Here is a 27,345-nt window from a genome sequence, read left to right on the forward strand (position 1 = left end):
TTGTTCTCTCTCGCTGAGGGATCCTGTTTGCACGTTTGTATTCGGTGCATGTACCCACATGCGTCTTTTTGTTTTGGGTTTTTTTTTTGTCTTTATAGGGGAGCATCCGCCATCTCCTCTGCGTGAACGGTTGACCCACATTCTCCTGTGCCGGTGACCTTTTGTTCAGGATGAGTAGGGGTGCGCAGACATACTGTATATAACTTCCCTCTAACTGTTTTCAGTTTGAGTGCTGCCATCGTGTTTGGTAACAGGCTGCCAAAGTACAGGACATTGTAAACTAAGCCCTGTCTTTGGTCATGTGCTCTGTCATTTAACTGTAAGTGCAAAAAAATAGCCTGAGTGTTTACTAATAAATGCACACAGTTGCTCCAGATAAACGCACAAGGTCTTAGCGGTTTGAGAAGTCTGACATCTAAATATGTATTTTCCCTGTTAGTCAGTGGCTTGGCATATCACATCATCGACTGATGCACCAAATCACAAAGCTTTGTGTCAAATCGCCAGCTGGTAACGGGGGTGATGGGGAGATTAGTGCAGTCACATGTCACGGCAGGGCTTAAAACCTGCTCTAGAGGGGAGATGAAGGGAGAAATCAGGAAGAGGAGCCAAGAAGGTGATGAGGCCGAGGAAGGAGAGGATAGTGATGCACAGGCTGCAGGAGTTTCAGGGTACCTTCCCAGTGCTCTTTTGACAATTTATTTTGCAAAGTATTTTGCACCAGGACCTGTGTTCGCTGCTTTCTTTTCCACTTCTGCTTCTTGTTTCCCCTTAAAAAAGTCTCCTTTTTGAAAACCCACAAGTGCGGTTTTAATATTCGGCAGAACTGAGAGCTGCGCGTTTATGCCATTGTTACTCTTCACGCTACATACTAAAAGATTTTCCCAAAAAAAGGGGGGTGCTAAAGCTCCTCTGAGCAGCTGCTAAATGCTGCCAGCTATAAAGAAAGTAAGCTGTTTGGTGTGTTTGAACTTCATGTTGGTCTCTCTTTCTGTTTTTTGGTTGTTGTTCGTTGTTTGTTTTTTTAAACTGAGTGCCAGTAATAGAGTCTGCGAGTTCCCTTTTGAAACTGAAAGTTCACTGATGTGATGACTCACGGTCAGCATTTCTCTCCTTCCTCTCCTGCTTGTCTCTGTGAGCCTGCCAGTGTAATGATTTTATCACAAGGGGACCAAGGGTTCAAACACTAATAATGCAGCTAGTTAGGAGGCACTCCACTGAACTAATTATCTGTAGCTTGACTTTTTCACGCAAGTTATAAATAATGACTTGTGTCATGTAGGAGAGTGCACACCCAAGTGCAGCTAATGAGGAAATGTGGCTTTCATGTAGAGTGACAAAAATATTTCACCGTATCTTTGGACCTTTTGATGCTTTCTCAGAGCAGTCGGGCTCGGGTCATACATCGCTTTCACTTTGTCATGCAGCTACTATAGAACCAACTTGTGGTGCTTCATTGTTGGTGAATTTTATATTGACTATAACAATAACAAATATAGCTTTACTAGAATAGGCCACCGTCCATGCAGTACTGCATTGCATGTGATGGTCACTGTCTCTCATGCTTGGACATATTGATATAAATATGCCTAAGATGAAAGAAGATGGGGGACAGACAGAACAAAAGAGGCGGAAGAAGGGAAAACCACAAGCTCACGTACGTCTGATGAGAGCACAGACATAACGCACACAGAGGTGTGTGAAAGCTGTGGATTAATGCACAGATACAGTCTGTGGAGGGGGGGGGGGGGTCTCCTTCTCATGACGTCTCCACAGTGTTTTTTTTAAACGCCTACACGAGTGCATAGAGACACACACTGATGCTGAGACACTTTAGGGCTGCCATTTGATTAATCATTTCCTCCTCTCTACAGAAAAGACTACAGCATCCAATTTAAGGATAGATCTTGCAGAAAGCTGCACCTAAAAATCTGTAATTTGTTCAATTTGTCACTTATTTTTCTAAAGTGCATGACCTCCTTTGTATAATCATGCCTCTTTCCCCCTCCTGGACACAGTTATTGTAGGTTTGCTGGAACTTCTGTGGTCAGCCGAGCTCTCCATTAATGATTGGTACTGCGCATAGTTGTGTTCGCTCATCTGGTTCTGCTCTCCTGCACAGCTGCCCCCTCAGAGTCAGCCTGTATTTCCCTTTTAAGTGGCCACTGGACACTGACAGGACAGGAAACCATATGAAAGCCAGCTTCCTACCCTCGATGGCACTCTTTCTTGTGGATACTTGATATTGTGATGACGTGTGACTATAATCTCAACAACAGAGGAGCGAATGAGAGCGGTGTTTACTCGGATATCCCTTTATCTCCAGTCTGTCCTGTGCGCACGCTTGTGTGCCCCAGCTGTACTTCCAGGCTACGAGTGTCTTGATAATGGAATCTTTGACACTGATGGCATTTGATTTATGTGATTTTTATGTGATCTCGTTTTATTATTTGCGTTTGGAAAGAAGATCTTGTGCCTGTTTGTCTGCGGCAGTTTGTGCGTTCAAAAACAAAAGAAGAAAGCACCACCATGATTCAACTAAAAACTGTGTGTGTGCTCGTGTGTGTACATGCGTGTGTGCATTTGTGCCTTTAGTCTGCAAAACTTTACTTCCTCAGAAGTCACTTTCATAACCTATTTTTTAAACCTTAGTCTTCATTGAAGGAGGAACCTACGATGCAGATGTTCATGTGATTGAATCCATGTATATATTCCTGTTTTGCTTAAAACCAGAACACAAAAAATGCTACAAGTAGTACAAAAAATATATAAAAATAACATATAATATTACTGTCAGTCATGTTGATGTTTAACTTTATTGTGTCGGGGTTTTGTTTGTGTGTGTGCACACTCAAATGCACACTCAAAGTAGGAATGAAAGGAGGTAGAGCGGCTGTATCCCAAAGTGCTGTCATGCTAATATGTAATATTATCATTATGTCAATAATTGTATTTTAAAAGATAATTATAATCAGCAATGGGATATCACATTATTAAAGGCAAAGTGAAAACTGTAACAAGAACAGCAAACAAACCTGAAAGTCCATGAAAGTGTCATGGAAGCACAACTTTCCGTGATAAAAATGTAAGACTCGGAATTCTAGTGCAGTAAACGTGTAAAATTAGGGTTTTTTTCTGCAGATGAAATATAAAGTGCTGTTTTCAGTTGTTCTGGGTGATCAGAGTACATGTGTGGGTGTACGCTGCAGGAGCTTTAACAGCCTGGTCATGTTTTCAGCCTTCTCTGCAAGTATGCAACGTACAGAAGACTTAAATGTGAAAATTGAATAGTAACACATTTTGTGTGAATTGTGTGGGTAATGTAAGTGTGCATGCACACAGCTTTTATTTGCTTTCTTCTGTTTATGCTTCTTCTTTTTTTGCCTTTTTAAATCCATAACACCCACCAGGGTTTATCTGCTAAAACACAAACAAATACACCATTTCAGATTTTGACCCTTGAGATTAAAGACTTTAAGGATTATTTGCAGTATTGAACTGGTCAAATAATGTGGTTGTAGGAAGGCAACATTGTAATGGATGGGATTCTGAATGGAGTATGTTCTGCCATGTGTTGAATTACTTTAAAGGAAATTATATTCATGCACCTTTTTGTACTAATGGAACTCTCTGAAGGCTGTAGAGTGCTGATGGAGAAGTATAAAAAAGGTCACTGTGTCTTTGTGGAATTAACGAAAGTGTTTGACAGGAGAGCCAAGAGAGGAACCGTGTTACTTTATGAGGAAGTCTGGAGTGGATGTGTGTGAGGGCTGTGCAGGAAAAGTGACAGGTGGACGGGTCCGAGGGAGGGGTGGGATTACATCAGAGCCGCTTCCTGTTTGGAGTGATGGTGGACAAGTTGACAGATGAGGTCAGGCAGGACTCTCTGTGGATTATGATGTTTGCAGATGACGTTGTGATCTATAGTGAGAGTAGGGAGCAGGTGGAAGAGAGTCTGGAGAGAAGAGGAACGAAAGTCGGTGGAAGCAAGATAGAAAAAAGGTGAACGAATGAGAGGGAGACAGTGTAACAGTGAGTAGAGGTAGTGAAAGCAGATGAGTTTAAATACCTGGGGTCAGCCATCCAAAGCAGCAGACAGGTGAAGAAGAAAGTGCAGTCAGGGTGGAGTGGGTGGAAATGAGTGTCAGGGGTTATTTGTAACAGAAGCATCCCAGCAAGGGTGAGAGGGAAGGTCTACAAGATTAGCAGTAGTCCTCTTACCAGTGAGACCTGTTATGATGTAGCATGGAGACAATGGTACTAACAAAAAGACAAATTGGGATTTAGCTTTTGGAGACGGACTCAAATGGGCTTTAAAGTAACTGCAGTTTGGGGCAAATCAATAAGTTTCCAGTTGGTTGTAGGTATTGGTTGTTTGCTGCAGAGGGGGGAACACACAGCATGCACAGGAAAAAGTCAAAGCTATGGCTTGCAGCCCTGTGGTTGTTTGAGTTTTCAGAGGCGTAGCGTAGTTGTGGGTCATTCAGCTGTGGTGATTAGCGAATGATACATCTTCTATTGAATAGAAGAGTTCAGCAGCTTGCAGAGGTCGTGTAGAGTTGTAATGAATTTACAGAGAATGAACAAGAGAGGAAGAAAAAAAAAGTGCACACTTGCACACACACACGTACATCTGTCCATTCATTTTGCTGATTTAATTCCTTCGACAGTCACCTTATTACCACTGTCTGATAGCAATCATTCATTTGCCTCCGCTGCTTCTTACTTTTTATGTCTTTTCCTCCTCCTCCCCCCTCATCTTGTTACAATGTCAGCAATTTGTAGCAGGAGATGATAAAGAGGTACTACAACTCTTTATTGTTACGTTGGCAAAAAAAAAGCTGCTTTATTTGCACAGGGCAGAGAGAGCTAACCCTTGTAATGAATTAAGTTTGAGGTTTTGTTTGAGATGTTTTGTATTTATAAGTCATTTTTGAACAAAGGTGGTTTTTTTTGACTGGGCCCATTTCTCAAGGTGACTATTAAAATGCCCCACATCCATTTTTACTCTTCCCAATTATCCTTCAACTGACACCCTAATGAAGGTGTTTATTCCCCCCTCCCAGAAAACCCCCCATTGTGATTCTGTTGTTGAACCTGATCATTTGTCATTATAGTCGTCTTTGTTGTTCTGTTTTTGTCTCTAAGGGAGTTGAAAGCGTTGAAAGCTGGAAATGATTAAACTATTCCTGGCAGGAGATGTTGCTGGTAATGATGATGAACGGTTTATTTTGCTCTGATAATAGAAGTTGAATGACTTATTGCGAGTAAGCAACACCAGTGTTTCCTTTTTCTGAAGAAAGACGTAAAATAAATTCTAGTGCCTTTGCTTTCCATGGATCAGAGATGCTGCATGTCCAGGCATGTCCTCTGTGAACCGTTGAAAGAATCTTAAGTGGGTGAAGTCAAACGTTTGAGAGGGCAACAACAAATAATACACACAGACTGAGAAGAGTGAATTGTACTTTCACATTGATTTGCAGTGAAAAAGTGTTAAAAATCATCCTAAATCAAAGAAGCAGCATTTTTTCAGCACTTTAAAAAGTACCTTCTTTTATTTATTTATTTATTTTCGAAGTATTTTAAAATGTGCAAAAGTGTGGGATGGCAAACTTGACAAGCAGCTCTCACTCGTGACCTCGTGTGTTAAACCCTGCTTCATGTCGATACTGAGACTGATGCAGCTGCCGGTTCAGGCAAAGAGCAGATGGTGCTTTAAACAGTCCTGCTTGACTGTAAGTCTCAGGTTTGTATTCCGAGAAGCTGTTGACCTCAAACACAAGACCTATCTTTATTCTGGTGCGACAATGGCGAGAAATGATGCGGAAAGCAGACGGAAGCAGCTGTTAGCAAGATTAACTTCTCTAAAACAGCATTTCAGTAGAAAATCAGACATTTACTGCAGGGCTGTTTGGACAGTTTTGCTCTTACCACTATCCGTCCTCCAACAGCATACGATTCAAACCTTTTTACATTTTATTCCATCCACATTTAATTACTCTTTGGTTGTGCATCAGTAATGAAAGTTTGGGTTAAACAAAACATTAAAAGGCATCATCTTGAATTTGGAAAAAGTGGGATAGATGCTTGAAAATGAGTTAGCTGCAGGCTTGGTGGGCTCTCAAAAACTGTGACTTTTGTAAAAACTGGCTGCAAGTTGTTGCTGATGTTTCTAATCGACAATTTGGTTCATTTCTAGGTTTTAAGTATAGATCACAATTTCAGTTTCAAAACCTGTGATGTGATTAACGAGGCTAAATGTTTCATATTATGTTTGTTTGCCCTACTAAAAAATAGAGGTATATAATGATGATCTAAACAAATTGTTGATGGGTGATTTTTATTATTGGTGAAAACTGAACAAAGAAACAATCTTTGACAAGTTCAAATGGCTTCTGGTGATGAAAGGAACTTGGAGAGAGTCTGGGTTAAATTCACAAGTCTTATCTTCTTGAGATTCTTCCATAAAAGTGAGCTGAGCCCTTCTCTCTGTGGGCTAAGAACAGACCCTTGAAAAACACAGTGATCCCCCCGAATATGACCTCTCCTCCTCTGTACTCTCTTAAGCTTCTTCTGTTACAAGCCAGAGTCTTCAGAGTCCAGTATGAAAGTTGTGTTATCAAAGACTGGAGCTGCTAACAGACCCACAGAGGAGGTGGAGAAGGACAGGCACAGTGGACTGTGAAACCTGAGCTCTCCTTTATCAGAATTATGCATGAGCTTAGAGAAGCAGACCCTTTATAGTCTACAGACGTGGCAGTGAAGGTGACTCGCAGACCTTGTACTGTAGGAAAGACAGTTAGGCAGTGTGGGTTTTTAACTGTAACCTGTGCTTAAACGAGACGACAAATGAAGATGTATTTCCCGTCTCTTCTTTTGTCATCTGTATTCAGCTTGTCTGCTCTAATCACTGCTGTCTATAAAAGCCATGAGTCCATTTGTGGCCTTGTTATTTCCAGAACCCCTCAGTCTGGGGATGTGCTCTTGTTATCGCTTTCTCCTGCTTTTTTTTAACCAAGAAGGAAGGATTAAGGGCAAGGATCATCAATTTGTTCTTTTAGTCTCCTGTTCCCTTTATCCCTCGCTGTCATCTCCTGGAAGAAAAAAATGAATTTTTATGCTCCTTGACTATTTGACAATTGATTTGCTGAACAAATTGCGCCCATTGAGAGCTGTATTTGCCATTTTGTGCCATTGTGTTGAATGCACTGAAGAAGTAATGACATGGAAATGGGGAGGAACTGCTTCACCTTAATCCACTAGCACAGCAAGAGACCATCTTGGTTCTTCATGCATTTAGATCTGCAAAAGTACATTTTTGTAATTAGATGTTTTTTCATTTTTCACCATGTTTTCATGTAATCTCTGTACTTTTTGTTGTGTGTCAAGTGCTTAAAGTTATGTGGCAATATAAAACAAGGAAGTGCATCATACTGGAGGATTTCCCATTTAAACTCGAGATAAAAACATTTTGAGATTGGAGATAATCACCACAACTTTGACGCTTGAGTCAACAAACAATGACACGAGATGTCAGCGCTGCCTCCTCTTCAGTTGCGTTCACTGCTGCCGCAGCACTTTGCTCCACAAAAAGCCACAAGACAGTAGGACAGTACTTTAAAGGTCAGGAATTTTTACACCTGCATATGAGTGCATTGTCCAAACTCTACTAGTTAAGAGATTTTAATCACATAGTTTTAGCTAAGAAACGATATCCAAGTTGCCACGTAAACATGGAAAATACAGGAGAAGGAAGGGAAGGTCTGGGTTAGTTGGTGGGTGTGTTGCAAGCATCCTTCGTGTTTTATCTTATGTTTACATGAACGGAAATATAAGGAGGCGGGGAGATGCCGCAAGTGATTGAGACTCGGGACATACAACGGTCCTCAGTCACTATGGCAACTAGTCACAGCTAGGACACGTCAAGCACTTAAGTAATTAGAAACTGTAACATGTTGTAGAGTCTGTTAGTGGTACGGCGTGTTTGTGTGTCTGTGTGGGTATAGGCTTGTTTTGGCAAAAAATGGTGGAGATAACACTTCGGCTGCTGATACTTATTAACAAAATAAAAGTTCCCAGTGTTTATATCTCCAAAAACAAATACTGCTTTTCTCTGTGTGCGTGTGTGTGCGTGTGCGTGCGTGCGTGCGTGCGTGTGTGTGCGTGTGTGCGTGTGCGTGCGTGCGTGCGTGTGTGTGCGTGCGCGTGCGTGCGTGCGCGTGCGTGCGTGTAGGAAAATGGAAAGGCACTCCCAAAAGGCCCTGGGGCCTAAATACATTCAAAAATACACCATGTTCTTTAACCTCCTAAGACCCGAACTCTTCCATGGCATGCATTTTTAATTTCTCTTTGATATTTGGGCATATTGGGGCCCAATGAATGTAAAAACAAAGAATTACAAGATTTTTCTTTACCTTGTTTTTGTTTTTAAGAAAAGTGAGAGCCACATATGAAGATATTCGTTTAAAATGTTGATAGAACAGTAGCAATATAATGTCCTCGTAAGTGGATATCAGGCCCATGTAGAGCAAAATTTAGTATTTTAGTCTAAATAACCCAAAATGTGATGTCCACATATGTGGACGCCAGGTCCTATGAGGTTAAATTAGTGGGAGAATGCCTTAAATGCAGCTCTTTATCCTCTCGAGGATACTTGAGGGTGCATGGGAGTTTGCCCAGCCAGTCTACATGTGTTTTGTGGACTTGGAGAAGGCATTCGACCGTGTCCCTCGGGGTGTCCTGTGGGAGGTGTTGCGGGAGTATGGGGTGTCTGGCCCATTGCTACGGGCCATTCGATCCCTATACAACCGTTGCAAGAGCTTGGTTCGCATTGCCGGCAATAAGTCGGACTCGTTCCCGGTGGGTGATGGGCTCCGCCAGGGCTGCCCTTTGTCACCAGTTCTGTTCATAATTTTTATGGACAGGATTTCTAGGCGCAGCCAAGTGGCGGAGGGCTTTCGCTTTGGTGGCCTCAGAATCTCATCTCTGATTTTTGCGGATGATGTGGTTCTGTTGGCTTCATCAGGTGAGGGCCTCCAGCTCGCACTGGAGCGGTTCGCAGCCGAGTGTGAAGCAGCGGGAATGAGGATCAGCACCTCCAAATCTGAGGCCATGGTTCTCAGCCGGAAAAGGGTGGAGTGCCCACTCCGGGTCGGGGATGAGTTCCTGCCCCAAGTGGAGGAGTTCAAGTATCTCGGGGTCTTGTTCGCGAGTGATGGGAGAAGGGAGCCGGAGATTGACAGACGGATTGGGGCTGCAGCTGCAGTAATGCAGACGCTGCACCGGTCCGTCGTGGTGAAGAGGGAGCTGAGTGTAAAAGCGAAGCTCTCAATTTACCGGTCGATCTATGTCCCTACCCTCACCTATGGCCACGAGCTGTGGGTAGTGACCGAAAGAACGAGATCGCGGATACAAGCGGCAGAAAAGAGCTTCCTCCGAAGGGTGGCTGGCCTCTCCCTTAGAGATAGGGTGACAAGTTCGGCCATCCAGGAGGGGCTCAGAGTACAGCCGCTGCTGCTCCACATCGAAAGGAGCCAGCTGAGGTGGTTCGGGCATCTGACAAGGATGCCCCCTGGGCGCCTCCTGGATGAGGTGTTCCAGGCATGTCCCACCGGGAGGAGGCCCCGGGGTAGACCCAGGACACGCTGGAGAGATTATATCTCTCGGCTGGCCTGGGAACGCCTTGGTGTTCCCCTGGATAAGCTGGAGGAGGTGGCTGGGGAGAGGGAGGTCTGGTCCTCTTTGCTTAGGCTGCTGCCCCCGCGACCCGGCCTCGGATAAAGTGGAGGAAGATGGATGGATGCCTTAAATGCCTTAAACAGCAAGAAAGTGGTTGTTGTAAATTATTTGATGTGATTACTTTCTGGCTTTTTTTTCTTTGGATCTCCCTCTCTCTTAAAGAAAATCCTCCAAACTTAACTTTTGTTCTTAAAACAAACTCTTAAAGAATTGAACAAGAGTGCTACTGAGAAGAAAATTGACTTGAAGCAAGTAGAAATTTTTTCACTTAAGCAAACATAAGCACAAAACATACTCGGTAAGACGGTGAATAAAGCAGTATTAAATGTCAGGAATGATTGGTACTCACAGGAGAGTGAGTGGATTGTCAACTAACCGCAGATATGGTGGTTTGATTCATGTTCTCTCCACATGCCGAAGTGTCTTTGAGCAAATCTGAATCCCATAAATAGATTAATGAGAAAAGCTCTCTGAAGTCATCTGTAAAGCAACACATTTTAAAATGTGTTCTATAAGTGCAGGAGAGTTAACAGTTTATCTAATTAACTCATTGACACATTACATTTTGATCACGTTGCACTAATCACCACTGGGGATCGGCTTGTTTAAGGGTCTCTGAGCGCACAATGTGTGGTCTACAGCGTGCAGGAAGAGGAGGCAGAATTCAGCGGGGGCTAATATAGCCAATTTTTACACCTCAACAGTTTAATCGGGCCGTACTTTCATGTCTTCATAAATTTGAAAAACTCTCCTCACAGAGCTGGTTTCTCTTTGCAAAGATTTGTTTGTGTCCAACTCATACACAGCCCTGTCAGACCTGGTGTGAACTTGAATGTTATGTAACTATGATTGATTACTCATTAAGGAACCATGCCCAGCCTTAATAACACCACTGAATGCAGTACAGCGCCCCAGCGGCTGTTTGTCTCGGTCTCTGATGCAAGCCGAGAACACTTGGTGCGACTCGAGGATCATTATAAAACTTGACTATGCTGAACGCTGGAAATATTTGCCTGTTTTTGCTTGCTGGGTAATGATACAAATATTGTGACTGAATTTGATTTGGAGTTTGGATGGGTGTGTTATACAATCGGCTTGTCCTCCTTTTTTCTTGTGCCAGAGAAACTAGATTTACCAACTTAAAATGACAAACAGCACATGCTTGCAGGCCCTTGAGATGCTAAGAAATGTAGTGCATTACACTGAAAAGGACTAAGAATCGGGCCTAGTTGATCCTTCCGTATTTGAGTTTTTTCATTTATTTTATCATACATTTGGGGGGGTTATTTTCAAGACGCCCTAGCAGCATGCCTGTAGAAACTGTAGTGTTGTTCTGCTGGTCTGATGCGTTCACCCAGATTGAACAACAGTCATGTTACAGAGCTTTTTGAAAATTTTCTTTATGTAGTCATCTGAAAAAACAAGTATACTCCATGATTCAGTGGCCTGTGCAACCACCTTTACCAATAATAATAATAACAATAATCTCTCACATAACTATGGAGGACTTCTGGCTCACTGTTCTGTTCAATGTTGGTTCAGCTCCTTAAGATTTGCAGGTACACCTCTTTAGAGCTCTCTTAAGGTCCCACCACAATATTTTAATGAGGTTGAGATCTGGACTTACTGGATCTGTGCAGCACTGCTTCTTTTATTTTTCAGTCGTGCTGTAGTAGATTTGCTGCTGCTTTCCTGTTTGACCTAATTTTGGCCAAGTTTAGCTGCTGGACAGATGGCTTCACATTTGACTCTAGAATAGTTTGGTTAATAGAGAAGTTCATGGTGACCCGGGGGCCTTCCAGTCCCCAGGTCACATTCAACATGTTGCTATGATGTCTTTGGTCATGGTGCTGTGCATTACGCCTAAATATTTCTACTTTGGTTTTGGTTTTTGTCCAAAGGACATTGTTCCAGAAATCTTGTGGTTTGTTCAGGTGCAGTTTTGCAAACCTACACCATGCTGCTATGTTCTTTTTAGAGAGAAGAGGCTTTAAACATTTAAACAAACCTTCCAAACAAGTTATACTTGGATTTTCTTTTCTCATTGTACTGTCATGAACATAACATTTAACATTTTGCTCTTTGGGATTTTTGCAATTTCTCTTGATGCTGTGTAGTCTGACAATTGGGAGAATTTGCTGGAATGTTCACTAGGAAGATTGTGACATTATGTTAAAACTTCTGAACTTCTGCATTTTTTGAGGAATTCAGAACTGATTATCACATGCAGTTAATTAGCAGCACCGAGCTGCTACATACCCTCTTAATTCCTATGGAAGCAGTAATGATGGACTTAGTATTTCAGCCCTATGTATGCTTTGAAAACTTTTTAGTTAACAATATTCGGATACCTTCAGGTTTCATGCTGAACGACGTGCTTAGTACAAATTGTCAAAGGTTAGCATACTAAGCTAACCCAGTGAGCAGTGTAAATATTGCTAATGCTAACATTACCATGATAATGCTATCATTTCACATATTTCTGTCAGGCAGCTTTTCACTTTGTCTGATTTTAGTACAGTGCATGCACGGACTGGATGGCATTTTTGTGTTTCTGAATGTTTTTCACTTACTGGAGCTGTCGTTCTATCTTTTACAGAATGAAAAGCCTCTGGGTCCTTCAGCAAGCCGGTCCAGCAATATATCAAAGGTGAGCAAAGCACATACAAATGAGAAACATTTGAATAGAAGATGTACAGCCTGGGTCCATCACAGAGAAAAGGGAGCACACTTGTAGACAAGAAGATGACAGTGAGGTGAGCTGTATTTGAAGGTGGAGATTGACAGAGTAGGTAGACATGCACGGGAGTGTAAGCAGCTGATAGATGACCTGCCTCGTTCTCATCACATCGCCACAATCAGAGCCGCCTTTCTGATCAACCTCTGAGACTTCTGTCTTTCTACGTTTTCTCTCTTTCCTTTTATGCTTCATGGCTCCCATAGGTAAAGCTACAGCCTGCATTGAAAATGGCTCTATGGTTTCAGTCTTTTTGTCCCCTCATGAGCCTCTTAGAGGATAAAACCTTTACTTGTGCTAATAGATGTCAGGGTCATTCTGTCACCATGGGAAGGCTCCAGCAATAACATTTGATCCATGAGCTGCTCGCTCTTTAAACATGAGCAAGATGAGAGGTATTGCACCCGAGAGACAAATGCACTGATCGTTTGCAGGATAACGATTATAGTAACATAAATGCAGTTTTTCTAAGGCAGTGTAACACTACATGTCTGCAGGGGAACAACTGGCTCACATTTACAAAAATATGCCCATTTGATGGCAAATAAATCTGTTATATGTGCCATACCTTGTAGACATTCAACATATCATCTGTAACTTGATATAAAATATATATTAATGCCACATTTTTTAGCAGTACAACAGACCATTGATCATCCGTGTAAAGGGAAATGTATTTTTACACCTAGAAGCCAATTTGCACCCTAGCCTTAGTTACAATGACTTCTTGCTCTCTAGTTAAATCTGGGAGGTGCAGACTTTATAGCGCACTACAGTTGATTGTTATGTCAGTGCAGCGGCAGTGAGTACAAAGTCTGTGAACGTTGTACCTAGAGTACGTGCAAACAAAACTTTTTGCAATCCTCAAAGCAAAAACTATAAAGTTATATAATCATATAATAATTTTGATCTGGATTGTTTTCATGTGTGATAAGTTTTTAATCTTCCCGTGACTTTTCATAGCTTCTAAGTTACGATACTAAGACTGGCACCACTTTGCCTAGAAACAAGCAGTAAATGGGAAATGCACTTAATCACTCTAAGAGGACAGGGTTACACCACTCTCCTGTCTGCTCTTTAAATATGTCGCTCCAGCCAGCTGTTAGGAAACAACTTGAGTGGTGTTCATCTCATTTTACACTTGAGAAACAGGTTATTTATTCAATGGAGTGTAATTATTTTATTCAGTGTCTGTGGAGAGAGAGCAGTGTCACTCGCTTTCTACACAAATCTCATTCATAAATGGAGGGGTGGATTTCATCAGGTTGCAGACGCAGTCCATTGTCATTGAATGTCCTATATAGATCCCCATTCCTCTGACAAATGTGTTTGTAATGAAATGATAGACATAAAGTCTGAATAAAGCTCTTAACTTTGACAGATTTAATTAATAATCACCGGTCTGTCTGGCAGCTGGTGTTTCCTACTCGTTCCTAAAGGGAAATGCATTTGACTGGCAGATATTAAGTTGGTATAAATTGTTCTCTGGATGGAAAAGCCTGCTGGGAGTCTTCAGAGTTGGAAAGCAAGTCAGATTATGACTGTAAAGGTTGCCCGGTTGAGTCGGTGGACCGTTTTGAGAATCGCAGACAAAGAAATGGTGCAATAATCTTTTGACAGAGACTCCAAGTGAGAAGATTTAGCAGTGGATTATTGTAGGTGGGTAATGTGTTTTCACTAAGACGACATCTCCCTGAGACCACTTTCCCTAGAAGCTGCTTGAAGACGATGATTTTATGCATATATGCAGTGTATTTACAAGTTTCCACGCTTTGCAGTTATGACAGCATGAGATGAAAGATGTTTGTATTTGCAGCAGTGACTCGAATGTTCCTCTTTGCAGAAAAAATATCAAATGTAGGTCAAGTTAATTTATGTTTTTAAAGCTGAATCTTGGTGAAATGTACATCTGATAAGAGTCACCTTATTTACTGCTGAAGGGGTTTTTGTTTTGTTTTGGGGGTTTTTTGGGGGGGGCTTCTCTGACACTTGTTTTCATTCATTTGCACGTGAGCTCCAGCCACATTCAGAATAAGGACGCCAAAACAAATGTTGAACGGCTTCACGTGGCACGGATTCAAGCCGAATCGCATCAGCTCGAGTCAGACCAAATCAAAAATGAATGCGCTCATATTCGATTGTTGACCTACTTAACAGATTTCTCTCTGTATAAATAACCGCAGCATCGGCCTGAGAGGAATATTTCATAACATCCCCAGCTCGACACAGTCATACAGCCAGAATAATCCGAATGCTACAACATCTAAAGCATTCGTTCATTTTTTTAAAGCACCTGCTCTCATTTTACACGATGGGCAGGGATGCGTTTGGCCTTTTTGGCTTTCCCAGTATTTATTTATTTATTTTTTGCTGTTTTCTTGAATCGAACAGCTTTATCCTTTCTGAAGATGACTCAGAAATAAATCTTATTTCTAGCTATCCTGTTGCTCCCCCTGGAATACCTGTCACAAGGAATACACACACCGGGAGAGAGAGATTTATACGATAACAGGAAAACAAGCAGCCGAATATGGCCGGGGGCTCATTTGTTTCATAAAGGTGATATTGCCTCCATCAGTGAACTTGTCATTGAGGGGCGCTGAGCTGTGTGGTCGTGGATATGAAGGTATACGCGTATCCACAACCATAAACTCATCATCTCCCTTGTCCCCGGTGCTTGTTTGTTCATTGAGTCCTTTCTTCCATCAAGCCGAGCCTGAGAATCGTGAGAGAAAGGCAGTGTTGAGGGGAGATAATCAACACTTTTTTGTTAAATTTAAGCGTTATCGGTGATAAACTTGTCTGAAAAAACACGGGCTGAGGATTGCCTCCTGATTTGGCATGAGTTGATTTTTCCACTCAGTGAGGTCAGGAGGCTTAGCTGTAGCCCTTTCTCTCTTTAGCACAGTGCCAGGGTGCTGTGTGATGCCTCCTACACTGTTTGGGAAGGAATTATAGTATTACAGTCCTCATAAAGACACAAAGCAGCAACTCACAGCTCAGTGGGCTGCCGCTTATAGTCGGCCAAACATCTGGTGGTGCTCTAGAATTCAAACTGCTGCAGAGTTTTAGGCTCTGTAGCTGCAACATCCAACCTGAATCTGCACCTCTGATCACTAGAAGAGCCTCTCTGTTGGTCTGTTCAGCTTGGCAGACCACAAAGTCAAAACAAGGCACTGAGCCGAGCTACTATTTTGATAAAAATGAAATTGTTTGAGCACATAATTTTTGTGTTCAATCTGGCACATTGCTTATTTCTGAGCATTTCTGCTGAAGCAGGGCCTGGTCCCTGAAAAATGACTGTATGACTGAATGCTGTAAAATGACACCTGTGGAGGATGGGCACAAATAATGTAAACAGCAATGGAAATGAACTTTATCTGAGAGGTTGCCACAGAAGTGGCTCATGTTGTCTGCTGTTTAGAGCTCCTGCTATCATAATTTCTTTAATGGTTTAGTCTTCAGCTTTTTTCTAGTTAACTGAATCTTGGTTGTTTTTGGTTTGGGTGTTTTTGACCTGAAAAATAAATATAAATTAATGCAAAGACTGTTTGATGATGATAATTTATATCTGTTAGCTCTCAGGCTACGTACAGAGAAGGATTATAGGAACTCAACCAAAACAGAAGCTATGGAAATGCACTTGCATACAGTCCAAAAAACCAACAGCGTGTCGAACGGCAGTGATGGAGGCATGCGTAGGTCGAATGCTCAAAGAGAATTTATCAGTGAGATGGGAAATGCTTAAAAAAACATCCATCAAGATAAAAAAAAAACCGCACAGATGAGAAGGAAAAAAGCAACAGAAGTTTTTGTCTGACAGAAAGCCGATGCACAAACATGAAACTGCATTACTAGTTGATCTACATATTTCCACACAATGTGTCACGTTACATGTGCTCCACTGCCACAAACCACGTCAGGAAGCTTTAGTCTGCATGGAAAACCCGGCGCTCTTAGAGTTCCTTGCGCTTCAGAAGCTGGAACAAGAAAATGTTGAGCAGTTTTGTTTAAAAAATATGTTTACGTTGTCATCTAGACATGACACGGTTGTGAAAAAGTTTTGGCAGGTACTTTCACACAGCCACACTAAAGAAGTACACACTAAGGAGCCCAAAGTGCAGGTTTATTAGTCAAAAACGTTATTTAGGGAAAATTGGTCTCAAAAGTCATTAGACAGCTGCGTAGCAGTATTTATCAGTATTAGTTAGCATAATTATTTTGACATTTAGGTCACAATTATGGCTTGAAACAGATGTATTTGACTTCTTAGTGTCATAAATTAAACTAGCATCGATGTGAGGTCTGCCTGATGGTCTAACGTGGAAACAAGAGTGCGACTGGTCGAGGTTCTTGGTTCAAGCTGTGTATTATGTCCTAGTCAGTCCAGCAAACCTCCATGTCTGCAGCAGGAGTGAGACACCTTCCAGTCCCCTTTGCTTTGGAAAGGACTCCTTCCTGGACACCTTGCCTTTGGAGATGGACACTATTGTTCATCATGACCACTGATAGTGTAGCCATAGCCCTCATGGGCCACCATTAACCAAAGGGCTGGAGAGAAACCTCATCTACAGTTTGAAGTTTTATTTGGCCTCTTTAGCACTGCCAGTGACTGGCATGTGGTATTGAGCAGGCTGGAACTGGCAGAGAGGCCATGTGCCGAGTACCAGAAGTGAGCCATGCTAAAGGCAAAGCTGCCGAAGGAGGTAAGATTTGCTCTGCAAAGCTTTTGCATTGCTGAGCATCGTCGGACAGGATTAGAGGAAGTCAATTAGATGAGCCACTGAAGCCTCAGAGAAAGAAACAAGGTGGCTTTGGATTAAGAAGGCACATCCCTGGATAATTGCTACTGGGGTCTGATCAACCGGGACTGGGTTGCCGGGGAGATGGTGTCTGATGTTGACAGTAAACGCCTCATGATCCCAGGTTAGATCACTGAGGATGCTTCTGTTGCTCCATGCAGTAAAATCTACTTTCAACTGGTACAGCATTAATACGGCACGAGATGATAACTGTGGTGTGAGTGAGTGGGTAGTTTCTCCTTCATCACAAGTCATTTATAGTAAACAAAGGCAGGGATGGTGATATTCAATTTAAAATGGAGTGTATTCTCTCGTTTTCAGAGCTTGGTGCTGCGACTTTGAAGCCTGTCCAAGACTTGAATAAACCGCACTGATTGCCTTTTTTTTTTTTTTTTTTGCAAGCTCACATGAGGGCCCATTGAAACAGATGGATAGGCAAGATTTAAGATAGTCTCGAGTGCCAGAAAAATGATTGGCCAATCAAGTCCATGAGCTTTCCTGCTGCCTCCCGCATAACCTGCTGCTACCACATCACCCTTATTAAAGCTCTAATGAGTTTGTAGCTTCTCAAAAAAATAAAAATAACACCAAATCTGACAGCATACTTGCGTGATTATTTAGTATGCGTGTGTATGATTAATGTAACTAGGCTACTCATCTCGTGTTTGAGGTCTCTTATATCTGATGGTGGTGGTTGGATACGCAAGCATTTGCGGCACAGCACAAACCCATCAGCGTATTCAGCTTTGTGGGTATCGCTGCATGTAATGACACATAAGTGTATTGTATATTGCTGGGGTATAAATTGCACAGCTGGAGGCCCCACTTTATATTAGCAGCATGACCTTGCAGCAGCCACGTAGAAGCGAGTGAGTGAGCCAGAGAAAACTATAGAAGTATAAACTGCAGTCGTTGTAGATGGATTAAAAAAGCTCTTGATTAAAAATGGATTTTATCAAATGTTTGCGCAGGGCTGCATGAGAACGTATCTCAGCTGTAATATTCATCGGTTTTATGATTAACCTCCACGAAGGTTATAAACAAAAGCCGAGGCCGAGTTAATCACCTGCTGGCTGCAGCTTCACGTATAACGCGCAGACCTTTTATAATTGTATCGATCTTCTCATCTGAACCACGGGCAAAAAAGATAATAAACCTATTTTCCAAAATGTCAAACACTTTCGGTAAAGTTCATTTTTGTCCTGGGAAATCAAAGTTTGACAAAACATTTCTAGTTTAACTGGTCTGAACTGCATATTGTTTGTCACAATAAAAAAACCTCACTCATAATCAAATTGATATGTTAATAATTGACACGTTAAGCTTCAGATTAGACTACCCGTATATTTTTGGTTACAAACTTTGACACCTCGGGTTAGGTTTGTACAGTTTTAAAGGTCAACAGTGAACTTTTGATTCTTGCCAGCTTCGTTAGGAATTTCTCAATGGGAGCCAGTGATTCATTGCTCCTGTTAGATTTTAAAGGTTCTACTTGAAAAGGCCCCAATGGCTACATCTGTTCAGGTTAAATGCGTCAAAGAAGGAAGGAGGCAGAGGTAATGACATGCGAGTAATAAGGTGTTTCAGGGATAAGAAAGAGTGCAACAAATACAAAAGGGAATAATTTATGCGTGGCGTGAGAGTGCGTGGAGGGCGGTAGTGCTTGAGGAGAGAGGTTAAATTAGTAGTTATTATAATAATATGAGTTTTTTTTTCAGCACTCACAATAAAATAAACAGGTGTTCATTAGGGTGAATGGGAAGTGAGGCTGGATTTATATCTAATTAGCACATCAGAGTCAGAGAACCATAACTGAATGGATACGTTTAAGCGCGAATCTGCTTCCTTTCACAGTTTAGAGGTTTCAAAGTGCGACAAGTGTCGGTGGTGCCAAAAACCAGTTTTCAGCAGTTGTTGAAGTATCATTGCCTCCAGCGTTTTTTGTTATATGTTAAACGGAGGCAGTTATTTACTCATCAAAGCAGGTCCTCACAAGAGAGAGCTGTTAAGAAAGAGCAGCTGTTTAATAGGACTGTGGAGTCATGCAGGGTTTTAACGGGAAGTTAATCATTATTACCTCAACTACGTTATTGTCTGATCGCTCGAAGACGCAGTGAGTTATCTATTTGCCGAGTTGCACAGAACGTAACTAATAAAGATAAAGACCCTATCTGCTTCATTGGTCAGCCCACATTCATATTTCCCACGATGCTTCAGGTAAACTCTTGAGTTTCTTGAGTTTCATTTGAGTAACTTTCGGTTTTTGTAGTTTATTGTGGTACTGTCTGCTAAATAATAACGCTTTAATTGTTGTCTCTCATCCACTTCTGTCTGTTCATTTTACATTTATTGGCCAGACTGCTGACAGATCACCAAACGGTGACCTTGAACATGAGCTGTTTAAAATAAGAGTCAAATTAAACAGGAAACAGAGGAAATAAAAGATTTAAGCAAATTACATCCCTGAGTAAGCAGTGGAAGAACAGTGACGCGAAACAGGAGGACAGCGTGTTTAAGTGCTTTTGTGTGCAAGTGGGGAAAAAGAAGCGGTGCTGCTCATGCACAGACAGATAAACAGGATGAAAGGGCATGGCTGGAAATTGAATTTTCTATTGATTGGTGTCCGGCCGTGAGCTATAAACTTTCCTTTAGTTAGAAATTAAATCAATAGGTAATTAGTTTCTTGCTGAAATTACCAGGCTCTCCCCCCATGTCTTTATGTTAGCAACCCAAACACTGTCTGATCTCATTCTTTATGTATCCGGTCTGAACCTGTCAATATGGGAGACTTTAGGGAATATTATCTGTACTTGAGGGAATATACTCAATCATGTTCTTGTTGAAAGTAGGATGAAAACATCACATTTGTGTTGAATGTGAAGCTTAAAAACAACAGAGGTGAAAAAGAGGGTTTCGAAGGCTTCAGTGTGGTCTGATACAACTAAATGAATGAGAGCAGTTCTACTTATTTAAAAGGAGCCACACAGTTTGTGTCTCGTCTCACAGATGAACTCATCTAAGTGAACGTTTTTGGAACACCCAAGTGACGCTACATAATAATAAAATATGATGTAGTAAATAATTTGTGATTCTAAATTGACCCTGGGTGTGAATTACGAATGATTTGTGAATTAGCCGAGCCGGTGACCGGTCCTTGGTGTCCTCCTATGACTCCTGGGAAAGGCTTCAACCCGTCTCATAAACCTGAATTGCATAAGTGCACTAAAATAGTTGAATGATCTACCAGGATGATCATCTGATCAATTAGATTTATTATCCTGTGAGACATAAGAGATTATTTTGCAAGTAAAACCCAAGTTGTCATTAAAAAAAAAGGTTCTTTCAAAATCCGAGGTAAAAGTAATCTTCATATGTTTGTAAAATAAATATTAGTGAAAGCCTTGATGATGCTGAAGGTGTTTTCATTCTAACAGCCTTGCACCTGCAGTGCACATGTTTAAAAATTATTCTCTGTAGAAGCTGGACATTAATCTGCAGCCTCACGTCCCCCAGCCGTGCCTTGCTCGCCGCCTCGTTCTTCTAAACTCTCGATCGGTCTCATCAGCACTTCTCTCTTCGCAGCCGCCTGTTGATGTTATTTTTCTTTTTTTGCAAATTTCACCTTAAACTAGACAGATTAACTGGCAGCATTGTTTTTCCCCCTCCCTATCGTCTTGTGCATCAGTACACAACATGCTTTCTCTCTTTGTGTAAAGATCACACAAATGTGCTGATGGGTGCTGGCGCTGATAATTCCTCACCACGCAGAGCCACGGCCGCCACCACGGAAAATACAATCGGCTGTTGATTGATGCAGTATTTATTTAACTGTAGGGTTTCATGTTCACGTGCCCGTACTCTCTGTCCTAAACTGCCTTTTGTTCTGCGTGTGCTTTGTTTCTCAGGCTGGAAGCCCGACTTCAGTCAACGCTCCGTGCAGTTTCTCGAGGACGTCAGTTTCCCCGTCAAGCCAGGACATCTGCAGGTACCTTTCAGTCTGAATTCATGCCAAGAAATTATATTTGTCCAGGTTGATATGAACACCTGCGTGCAGTAAATGAACTTTATTTATCAGTCTATCAGTGATGAAGTTGCTTATCAGTGGGTGATGTTGGCTTATCTTTTACCCCTGAGTGGCACAATGTCACTCCTGGGAGCAGCCTTAGTTGCAAGCTGCTGTTAAATGGAGTTAATGGTAACATTAATCATCCGGCGTTTATATATCCTATTTTTCAAACTCCTTTATTTTTAAATGCATGATGTCTCTTCCATTTCTCTTTTTTGTCTTTCCCCCTACCTTTTCCTGTTGTCCTCTACCGCTGTTGTCTGTTGCATGCTCCTTTTTCACACACAAACACGCACAATCACATCATCAGTCAGGATCAGGATACTCAGAAGCAGACAGCAGTGGTTCTTTTGAGTTCTAAGGGTAAAACTTGTCAGGGTTCAGGAGATGTTTCAGTGACCACCCTCTGCACAGACGTCCTACCTGCTTCCAAACACACCAAACAGCGAGACTGGCTCTCTCTGCTGCGTCCGTCCTCCGTCAGCATCCATTCCAACAACTCGCTCAGGTTTTCGGTGTCTCTGAATGACGTCGGCCAGCGCGTGGACAGTCTTTGCCGAGGTCTGCAGTTTATAGATCGCACGTGCTCTGAGGGAGAGTTGGAGCTGAAGCTCGAGCCCGCTCAGCCTCCTGACATGGATCGAAGGGCTCACAAACTCAACTGCAAGCTGGCTGCAACGCCCACACAACAGATCCCAAATCCTGGCTTCTCAACGCGCGCCCAGCCCCACCTCGTTCCCTCCTTCACCAACAACTACAAGTACATGTTGGGCATAGCGCCCGCCAGTTGCCTCCCAACTGATCACGGTGTCCTCACCGCTCCTCATTCCAACACCCACCACCACCCCCATAGCTCCCCAAGCTCCAATTTTCTTCGTCTCCTCCTTCCCTTCTCTCGATCCTCTACATCAGCCAGCCTGCAATGCTCAGACCTGGGCAGCTACGCCTCCCACCTCCACATCAAGTCCTCCAGTGCCCTGCTGGAAGGTAGCGAGTCAGGCTTGCCCTCTGAGGATTTAGTGGGAGATGACGATGTGTTTGAGGAAGAACAGCCCAGTCCTACTTCAAAAGAAACAGGCCAACCAGCATCTCCAAAAATGGTGACAGTGGCTGCATCAGTTGGACTTCTAGCTCCAGTGTGCTATATGGAAGGAGACAGCGATCTGGACTGCTGTCCATCCCCTTTGTCAGAGAAAATGGGGCCACTGTCACCTTATTCTCTATCCGGGGACTGCTGCAGGTGGGTGACTGTCTGGACGGCGTAATCCACACCCACCCTTCCTGTGACGTAAAGCCCAGACCACCCCTGTACCGTGACGTGACAGTGAATCCCAGAGCCCTGTGGAGTAGTGGAGAGCTTCTCATCCCATAGCCTGTATACCCAGAAAATATCTCGTTGTGGTATTTGTAGTCTAAATCCCTGCTCAGAGTCGAGCAGTTACTCAGAAGAACCTGACACGTAGATGCTTTAATTTCCACACACCGCAACACTGTCCACCTCCTCCTCAGCTGTTCCAATTCAACCCTTTTGTGTGTGACACAAATGTGCCATAAAGTAATTTCATACCATCTAATTTCACTTCACTGTTATCTCAATGTTCTGCTGTGTTTTTCATTGTGCTGCCAAGCTGTGTTTTTAAAATATTTTTTCATTTGTTAGATCGATGAGGCAGTAAAGTGTCGTATATAGGCTGCAAAAAAAAAAAAAAAATCTGATTGATTTTGGCTCATAAGCCTGAGGCTTTGCAGCAGGAATAGAGGGCAATAGGACTATTATGGAATTGATAGAAGGGCAGAGGTTAGCATAGAAAATTTAATAGCACAGAGGAACAGAGTATATGTCTGAGAACTAGTGGAACAGAGAACAATAAATAGCCCGTGTCTGGGTCCACCATCAGTCTTTGTCACATGACCAATTGGATGCTGTCTTACTGCCAGAGCCAGTTCTTATTATAAAGACACATTGTGAGTAACTTTATTACAGACCAGGTCATGGCTGCGAGGTCTCTGCAGATGAGTAGCTCTTGCTGGTTGCCAAGAACGGGAATTTTGAGCGTTAACTCCTGCTGTCGATATGAAGCGTGGCAGCACTTCACTGGATTAATGAGATCTAAAGGATTTTGAATTATATATGACTCTGTTTGTTGTCACTTTGGCTCTGGTGTGTGCATCTACTGCTTTCCAGATTTACATGTCAGCTGTGGGCCGATGGAGAAACACCAGCTTAGAAGTGGCAAAGTGAAGGCCAGAGATCAAAAGGCAGATTATTGGCTTCAAATAGCCTGGATAGTCTGACTGCACACACACACACGCACACACACACAAACACGTTATTCCAGTTCTCTGTCAGGTGGCTTAAAACGTGAGCGCAGCTCTAATGCTGACCTCACCTATGAAAAGTATGTGTGGGAGGTTGTTTGTTTCACAGGTGACTAGTTTGGTTAATTATTATCAAACTCCTTTATTGTCAGCAGTTCAGAGAGTAGTGTCAGCTGTGTGAAGGGAGTTGCTTCACTTCCTCATTAGAAATGTCACCAAGCAGATAAGTGTTTCTCATCTAGACGCATTACAAAATGGCCGGATTTGCTTTGTCATAAAAAGCTTATTTCTTCAAAGAATTCAAACATTCGTATTGATCGCATTTATATGTTTGCTGGCCCAGGGAACCAAGCTTGACAAGGAAGCATTTCACTTGAAAATTTACCTTTCTTACTTGAAAACTATTTTTATTCCAGAGATAAATAAATAAATACATCCTGTGGTCTGGAGACTGTCCTGGGTGTTGTAGGGCAAGAGATGGATGGACAGGTTGCATCTGTCTCAGCGCTAGTACAAGAAAAAGACATATCTATGGGCAATTTAGAATTACACTTTAACCAGGTAAGCGCGTGTCTTTGGACTGTGGGAGGAAGTCAGAAGTACCAGAGAAAATCCACACAGACTCGCGGACAACACGCAAACTCCACTTCGAAAGGTTCTGGCCAGATGTTGTCACACACGCTATGTTCACAAAATTCTAATCAAAGAAAGATGTGTGGTTTTTCAAATGAATAATAACTTGATTAAGCATGCAAGCACCACAGGAGGCTATCCTGTATAGTTGTAACCGCATGGTTCACCTTTACGGGTACACAAATTCATAAAAGCGTTAACAAACTACTTTGAACCACATTGTGAACCCGTGTGCAATCATATGCATATTTTTTTCATTTGAATTTGTTTATTTGAAAGGGGCCGTGCATATTAATGAGCATATCAGTGTAAATATGCCAGAGTTATCCTAAAGGCTGCTTTTCATCTGTAGTCGCTGGCAGGTCAGACAAAAAACTGTAAATAAGGAATTAAGTAGACCGTCAGACAACGTCAAACAATGTAGTCCAGACAACAAATACATCAAATTACAACATAACATTTCATAGCAAAGAAACAGAACAACAAGTAATATAAAAACTTACAACATTAAAGATGATTGATGTTATTTGTAAAATTAACGATCACTAATCTGATCCCCTTTTAGCCATCGTTTGAGATGAGTTTTAAATGTATTGCAGGTAAAGAGGTCATACATATAGTAACTAGTTATCCGTCCCTTATTTAATCCAAACTTTTTTCCAGTATCCTCACACTCTGCACCATAAATAAGCTTCATGTGTTGTTATTTTCTATGCTATGTTGTTTTCAGTGTTGTCTGTTGTTGCGTGCACTGAGAGCAAAGAAACAGCTGGAGCCCAATTCCTTGTATGTGTACACATACTTGGTCAATAAATTTGATTCTCATTCAGATACAGAAGTGCAAAAATATCTGTTTTTGGTAGCATAGTTTACAAAATAAGAGACATAAAGACACACACATCAGAACAGTAGGGAGTCACAGAGTGTGAGCACAAAATCTTGTCAACACATTTCTGTTTGTGTGCAGTTTTTGATCAGGCTTTAAATAAGGGGTCTATACTCCAAAATCAGTCCTTCTCAGTCATGCTGTGGCATTTTCTGCAGGTGCACTAAGCTCCCAGCGCTTGGTTGTTACTGCGATATTTGTGATGTGGGTGTACAACCTTTTCATTACCAAATTGTAGGATTTAATTTCACTTACAGCTTTGAAAGTGTGTCAGCAGAATTCAGCCAAGGGAGCACAGTGACCTTTTCAGATGGGCCTGAACCCCCAGAGCCTGTATTGGCCTTTTTTTTTTCCTTAACCATGACCAACCTCCTAACTAAATCACAGCGATTGTAGTCAAGTTTATATTTTCTCCAGTTTTTGTTTCTTTACTTTGATACATATGCATTACTGAATGCATATTTGTGGATTAGGCAAGAACATGCAATGATTTTCAAATAGTTGGCATCGATTTAAAAAAAAAATGTATCAAAAGTTTTAGTTATTCTATAAACAACTAAATGTAGGATTTAATGACTCAGTTTTTAATTTGCAGGAAATTCAAATAACATTGAGCCGCAGTGGCTCTAATGTTCAAAAAACAGCATTACAGGGCAGCTTTTAAGCTTTTAAATCTGACAGCATAAAACAGCTAGAGTCTGTGTAATTCCTTAACCTTCCTCCAACAGTTAAATGTCTCCTCAGCAAATTTAATATTCTCTTTGAAGGCAAGTGTGCTCATGCAAAGACAAACGAGTACCCGCTTAAATGATCAGAGACAAGAAAGGAGAAAGAAAAATAAAAGGCGACAGAGAGAGATTGCTTAGCCACTAAAGCCACTAAATTGATCACTGATCAGCATGTCTCTGGCAGCGCTTAAACTGCGCAGACTGAAAACAGTCTGAGAGGCAAATACTTCAGATGCCGCACATATCTTCCACAGGAAAATCTATTCAGCAGAAAAGCAAGAGAAGACAGATTAGTGGTGTTAAAATTCATTTGAAAAAAACATACACATACATTTTTGGATGAGGGCAGAATGAGGAATAACTGGAGGGAGGGCAGTGTTTAAGCAACACATCGATGGAGTGTGGAGTGCAAAAGACTGGCTTCATGCCACCAGAGAAAATTATAAGGAAGCAAAAAAAAAAGAGGAACAGGAAGAAAGCGAACACTTCGGCAGGCATTTGAGCTTGTTTCCTTCTCAGCTTCTGGGGCTTGTGATTTCCTGACTCTGTTTGCTTCTCACATTTTAATGTTGTCATACTCATACGGCGCCTCTGCCATCTTAAAACTACCGTCAAACAGGGTGTGTTGTGGATGCAAGTGATGCAAATTAAATTTTAACATCCCACGACGTCCTAAGAGTGCACAGAATGTGCCGCTGCTGACAAAAAGTTAATTTGCCTGCGAATTTCCACGCCTGGGTTATTATGTTAATCTGTTGGAATATATGGATGCGCCTCGTGTTAAATGACGAAGGTGAATGTTGCGTGCTTTATTTGTGAGATTTCTTGTCTTTACTTCTTGCCTCCCTCTGAGGCAGTTCAGCCTGTTGCGGAATCAGATGAAAGTTCCCTGAATGTCTCAGTGAACAATTCCTTCGCCCTCATCCGCTCGTGTTGTTTACCGATCGCTGCATTTCCACCGCAACTCCATGCGGAGGTGTTGGGATTTTTCTGTGGTTATCTCCTCCCACATAAAAAGAATAATTTGTCAGATCTGTTTATTTCAGCAGGCAGAAATCGTTGATATAAGCACCAAATGATCTACTTCCTCTGGCTTTTCTTTTTTTAAATTGAAATAGAAATACAGTATGTGTGGGATGAGAATCTGCAGTTCATCATCTCGTTATGCATGCAAATGAACACAAACAAAGCAGTCTATCCATAATCAAAAACAACAACAACAAAAAACTTATTCGAGTGATGTTAATTGTGTCTCGCCTTTCCTTTAATCCCCCAGTCCTTATTCCACTTCTTCCACCTCCTCTGCTTAAGAACCTTTGGATATGACCTATTTTTATCCACCTTTGTTCACTTTGTCTTTTAATCTTGTAACACTCTGGCCAGTTCAGCAAAGTCTTGAAATAGACGTCATCTCGTGTGCTCCCTTTTCTAACATG

The 27,345-nt window shown here is 41.9% G+C and overlaps 1 protein-coding gene across 5 annotated transcripts in view; it reads left to right on the forward strand.

Moving 5' to 3' along the window:
* Positions 1 to 27,345, forward strand: part of marchf8 (membrane-associated ring finger (C3HC4) 8) — a 95,611-nt gene that overhangs the window by 56,590 nt on the left and 11,676 nt on the right. For 4 of the 5 annotated variants that reach the window (XM_085183092.1, XM_085183091.1, XM_085183093.1 and 1 more), the window contains 3 exons: positions 12,338 to 12,388; positions 21,183 to 21,262; positions 21,654 to 22,583. In XM_085183092.1, coding sequence (XP_085039218.1) covers positions 12,338 to 12,388; positions 21,183 to 21,262; positions 21,654 to 22,583 — 1,061 coding nt within the window. The remainder of the gene's footprint in view (positions 1 to 12,337; positions 12,389 to 21,182; positions 21,263 to 21,653; positions 22,584 to 27,345) is intronic. The other variant, XM_085183095.1, reaches the window with a different exon arrangement.

The sequence above is a fragment of the Neolamprologus multifasciatus genome, chromosome 13, assembly GCF_963576455.1.
Source record: "Neolamprologus multifasciatus chromosome 13, fNeoMul1.2, whole genome shotgun sequence".
NCBI classification, from domain to species: domain Eukaryota; kingdom Metazoa; phylum Chordata; class Actinopteri; order Cichliformes; family Cichlidae; genus Neolamprologus; species Neolamprologus multifasciatus.